At 45.9% G+C, this 5,045-nt stretch overlaps 1 protein-coding gene across 2 annotated transcripts; it reads left to right on the forward strand.

The window, feature by feature from the left end:
* Positions 1-500: 500 nt before the first annotated feature.
* Positions 501-4,715, forward strand: LOC105035797 (uncharacterized). Of its 2 annotated transcripts, none has more exons than XM_019847444.3 (3): positions 501-1,091; positions 3,009-4,142; positions 4,270-4,456. In XM_019847444.3, the coding sequence occupies exons 1-3, from the start codon at positions 951-953 to the stop codon at positions 4,273-4,275; spliced, it is 1,281 nt and encodes a 426-aa protein (XP_019703003.2). In that variant the 5' UTR covers positions 501-950; the 3' UTR covers positions 4,276-4,456. The 2 variants fall into 2 exon arrangements, with proteins under 2 accessions (XP_019703003.2, XP_010909799.2); XM_010911497.4 differs by having other exon boundaries at positions 503-1,091; positions 4,314-4,715.
* The last annotated feature ends 330 nt before the right edge of the window (positions 4,716-5,045 follow it).

Below are 5,045 nucleotides of genomic sequence, written 5' to 3' on the forward strand. Positions count from 1 at the left end.
AGTCAGGACCAGAGACATCAACCTTTCACCAGCCACTCGTTCCTCTTGCTGTCACTCATATAATTGAGTTGGTTACCGCTGATCAATCTTGTTATGAGTTCCACGATTGGACCAGTTTTCAGGATCAAAACTAGGTGTCAGTTCTTCCATGCTTCGGCTGCATTGGAATTTGCGTCGCTTCTGCTCGTTGCTACTTTGAGAACGTGTGGAGATTACCAGCCATCCTGCTCGACCCATGCGCCCCACATCCAAGACTTGCAGCGTTATCCCAGCTCAAATTCCAGATGCCTTCCAGGAACGGTAGATGGGTAAGGAGCCATACACAAATTAAACAAGAACAAGAACCAAAAAAAATATTCGGCAACTGTCAAAAACGAAACGAGAGAGGAGTGAGTGAACGAGCGAGCGCCTAATCCATCCAACGGTACTTTCCTCCGAGACTCCCCGCGTTTCCCGGGAAATTTAAAAGTCCGAAACGGCAGCGCTGAGGGAAGACCTCGCCGTCCATGTCACAATGAGCTGTCCCCTTCTACCATGTCACCACGCTCCGTCATCGCCCAGCTATGCCCACACCCCCCGGTGATCGTTCTTCGTCCATCCAAGAAAAAAATGATTTGAAAACGTTTCGAGGGTTGGTTAGTGAGAGAAGTTCCACGGGCTCTGCCTGTGGTAACTTCCCTGGGAAGTGACCGGATCGTCGCCCGAGGGAGAGCAGTTAGTTTTCCGGGTTGGAGTGCGGGTCCGCTCTTGCTTTTTCTTTCCTTTTGTTCCACTCCACTCTTCTTTCGATTTAATCTTCCTTCGAATTAGGAAACAGGAGAGAGAGAAAGCAAAAGAGAAGGAAAAGAGCAGAGTGAGCGAGAAAAGAAGGGTCAAGAGAGAAGAGGATCAATAGAGAGAAGAATAAAAGGAAAAGGGAGAAGAGCAAAGAGAGATCTACTTGGAAGAGAATGGCGAAGCAGGATCACAACAACGACAGCATTCGCATCCCTATCGGAGAATGGAATTTGCATAGAGAGGATGGTAGAAGCAACACCACCACGGCGGCCTTCGCTACAAGAATCAATCAAATAGCCCCCACCCCCACCCAGGTGAGAGAAGAACAACGATACCTAGTCTCTTTTCCATCTACCACTCCGTTGTTCCTCGATCTTATTTTCTCCTTTAATTCTCCGTTTCATTCTTTCTTCTCCTGTTCTTGAGTGATCTTGTCTCTGCGTTGACCTCCATTTTCTTGAATATAATCATTCGACATAGAATTTTAATTTCAGTATCGTCCAATTATATGGATCTTGGATTTCTGGCAGCTGTTTATTAATGGACCTTTTTTTTTCGTTGTTTTTGGGTAAAAGAATGCCCATTATCTTAGAGAAATGAAGCTGGTCGATTTATTCCTCCATCATCTTCTTTCTTGGTTCATTTCTTTAAGAAAAGAAAAAGACCCATTAATTAGAAGGTCCTTCCAGTTTCCACCCTTCCCAAACACCGTTTTCTCAGTTTTCATTGACCCACAACATGGCACGGTCTTGCACTTCTGCCCTGAGCGAAATCTATTTTTGTTTTTCCTCTTGTTTAATTCGATGCATCTTCATCTTTTGCTTTCAAGGATTTTGTCAGCATACGTTGAAGCGTCCTTCAATAGAGCTTGTTGCTTGCCTTCTCCACCAACCATTCATTCACAAGAAGACCAGGTTTGGGTCTATGAGGCGTCATGGCCGCCCCATCTTACAAGCTAGGCTAGGTCATCATGTTGACGTTGATTAAGCTCTTTGTGCTATATATTTAAATGCTTAAGCATACTCACGAGTATATTTTGTACAGCATATTTGAATGAAAGAACAGGCTTGTGAAAGCGACGCATACCAAGATTAACAACTCTCACAGCATCTCTGGTCTTTTTAGAGATTTTTCATTCTTTTTCCTAATTTTTAGATGAGACTGTGGTGTAGGTTTGGTAGAATTGACCCGGGCTCTTAAGTCAGATGACTACTGCGTTGGGGTATCGCAACATAAAGCCCGACTCTAACTAGCTCAATATGGGTCTCCTAGAACGAGGCAAACAAATCCGTACCAGCAGCCCAAATGGAGGAGACATGGTCCAATAGGACAACCAATTTGCCCAACTTGCTCTGAAAATTAGTGGACCCGATCTTTTATGCATATATGGGTCAAAGTTGGAAATGAGCCCAAAACAAAACAAAGCAACCATTCCACGTGGAGCGTTATTTTGGGAAGGGGGTGAGGGGGTAATGAAAAGGGTTCTTCGGGTTGTTTATAGGTTCCATGCTCCAAATAATGCAGGGTCGTACCATGTTTGCTGGCCCGTTAAAGAAGAAATTATTAGATAGATTCATCTTATTATATAGGACTATAAGAAAAGCTAATAAAAATTTCATATATCAGCTAATTCTACATTAGTTGTTAATCATGATGCATCATGATTGACTGTGAGATGAGAAGAAGCCCATCAAAATTTTTAAATATTAAATTATAATTAATCATAATTAGTAATTAATAAAAAATCAAATGGAGTTTTTATTGATTTGCCTACGGTCTATCTGATAGAATAAGCTATAGTTAGGATAAAACTTATATAGTCAGGTCGGCCATAGAAAAAATTATGATTTAACTTGTTTTAAAAATATCTATTAAAAAATGAGTGACGGTGTGTGTATTAAAATATTAAAAAAAATAAATAAATTTTAAAAATATTTGAATAGTTTAAATAAATATTATATAATTATTTTTTTGATACATGTCTCAATATATGTATATAGTAGATGATGATGTCGGATCATAATTTTTTTAATGATTGATCTGCCTATAAATTTTTTTTTTCCTTAGTTGCCGTAGAAGATAGAGTCCTAGCTTACACTCTCGCATGGAGAAATTATTAGATTGCCTTTGCCTACAATCCCATGCGGTAGATTCTACCTAATAATTTCTCCTCTGTGCGTGGGTATCACCTTCAAGTTTTACAACAATTTCGTCTCTCTCCTTGCTTGCAGGTTGGAAGAGCCACCGTGAATCAAGCACCAGCAACGGCCAACTTCACCGGCAAGCTCGCCAAGTTCCTCTTCCTCGCCCACCTTCTTGCCCTCGCCATCCTCATCACCTTCCTGTCCGTCCGTGGCTTCATGGACCGGGCGCGCGCCTTCCACCCCGTCTACTGGTACGTCCCCCTCTTCACCTCCACCTCATCCTCCGCCCTCACCGCCCTCCTATGGCTCCTCCTCACCCTCCGCCACCCTTCCAAAGCCCTCAAGGCCTCCCTCTGGCTCTCCCCATCCCTCACATGCGCCGTCGGCATGCTCCTCCTCGCCAACGGCACCGGCTCCAGTCTGGCCTTCGCGGCTCTCGCCCTCGCCCTAGCTCTCATCCAGTCCCTCTACGCCTGCTGGATCGTGCCGCGCCTACCCCATGCATACCAGATCCTCTCCGCCGCAACCCCTGCCTTCCAACCCTCCATCGCCATCGTCAAGTACATCGCCGCCATGCTCCTCGCTGGCCTCGCGTACTCCTCATTCTGGATCCTCGGCGTCGGTGGTGTCGCTGCCGACAAAACCTCGACATTCGCCCCGCTTTACGTGCTGATGCTGCTGCTGAGCCTGGCGTGGAGCATGCAGGTGATAAGAAACCTGGTTCACGTCGCGGTGGCGCGGGTGGCCTACATGAAGCTCGCCTGCGGCGCCGAGGCGGTGTTCAGGGTAGCCACCGGAGCGCGGTGGCTCGGGGACGTGTGCTTGGGGGCGGCAGTGGCGCCGGTGGTCGGGGTGGTGAGGGGCTCGGCGCGGGCGATGGGCCTGGTGGCAGGGGACTCGGACGAATTCCTATTCTCGTGCGCCACCTGTTACATGGGAGTGGCGGACCGACTGGTGGCGTGTGGAAACCGGTGGGGGCTGGTGCACGTGGGGGCGCATGACAAGGGCTTCGGAAGGGCGTCGGCCGAGACGTGGGAGATGTTCGTGAAGCAGGGGATGCGGCGGCTAATCGACCGCGACGTCACCGGATCGTTCTGCTTCTTGTGCGGAGTCGCCGGAGGTGCGGCGGCGGCGCTGGTGGCGGGTTGCTGGGTGCTGGCGGTGGAGGGCAGCTACGTGACGGGGATCACGCTGTATGCCTTCATCATTGGCTATTTCATGGTAATCCTAATCATAAGGCTGCATCCTCTACATATTGCAACATTTTTTTCCCCTTCTATTTATTCTTTCGTGTCTCGAATTAATTTAGTTTTAGGAATTGACGATCGTTGTCATATAATGTTTTCAGATATGAACCCGAATACTAAGCATGGTTCTGATGGTGAATGACAGATTCGGATTGCCATGGCCTGGCCTCAGGCGTGTGTGGCTGCGTACCATGTGGCATATGCAGAGAACCCACAGAACAGCCGTCTAGGTTCGTTGATACCCAATAGAATAGGGGAGCTGCAAACCTCTCTCGACTGAAACAGATTTTGATGAGGTCACCGTGTACATCTTCAGCCATGCGTTGTGGCCGCAGTTACCCAACTGGCTGCTGCTTTGCGGAACTCGGCATTCGCGGCCAGGATACAGATGGCAGCAATACTAATTCTGCTTGTCAAGTTCATCAACTTAAATGACGTTGATAGATATTTTTCACTTTTTATTTGCATCAAGTTACCAGCACGTATCGTCGACCGTGAGCAGTTTGTTCTAAACTGACCTCTCAAATCCTATCACCTTGCAAATTAATTCAAGTCTAATATATATATATATATATATATATATAAAATATAATATATATATATATATATATATATATATTAAAATAGAGTCACCTATGTTGGGATAGCTTTCGTATGACACGTTTGTGAACTTTTGCAAGCCATAAGTTCGAATAATATGTATTTTCATGCGAGCACTATCCGAGTCATCTGTATATTTTATTGACCGCAAACCTAGCCCAAATTGCATCTCTGATATATACTTTTGCCATCACAAAAAGCCCAAAAATCCTCACTACAAAATCTTGCAAGCAAGAGAAACCCAGAGGACGATGGCGAGTAAGAAATCAAAAACTCC

Source organism: Elaeis guineensis, chromosome 2 (genome assembly GCF_000442705.2).
Source record: "Elaeis guineensis isolate ETL-2024a chromosome 2, EG11, whole genome shotgun sequence".
Taxonomy (NCBI): Eukaryota; Viridiplantae; Streptophyta; class Magnoliopsida; order Arecales; family Arecaceae; genus Elaeis; species Elaeis guineensis.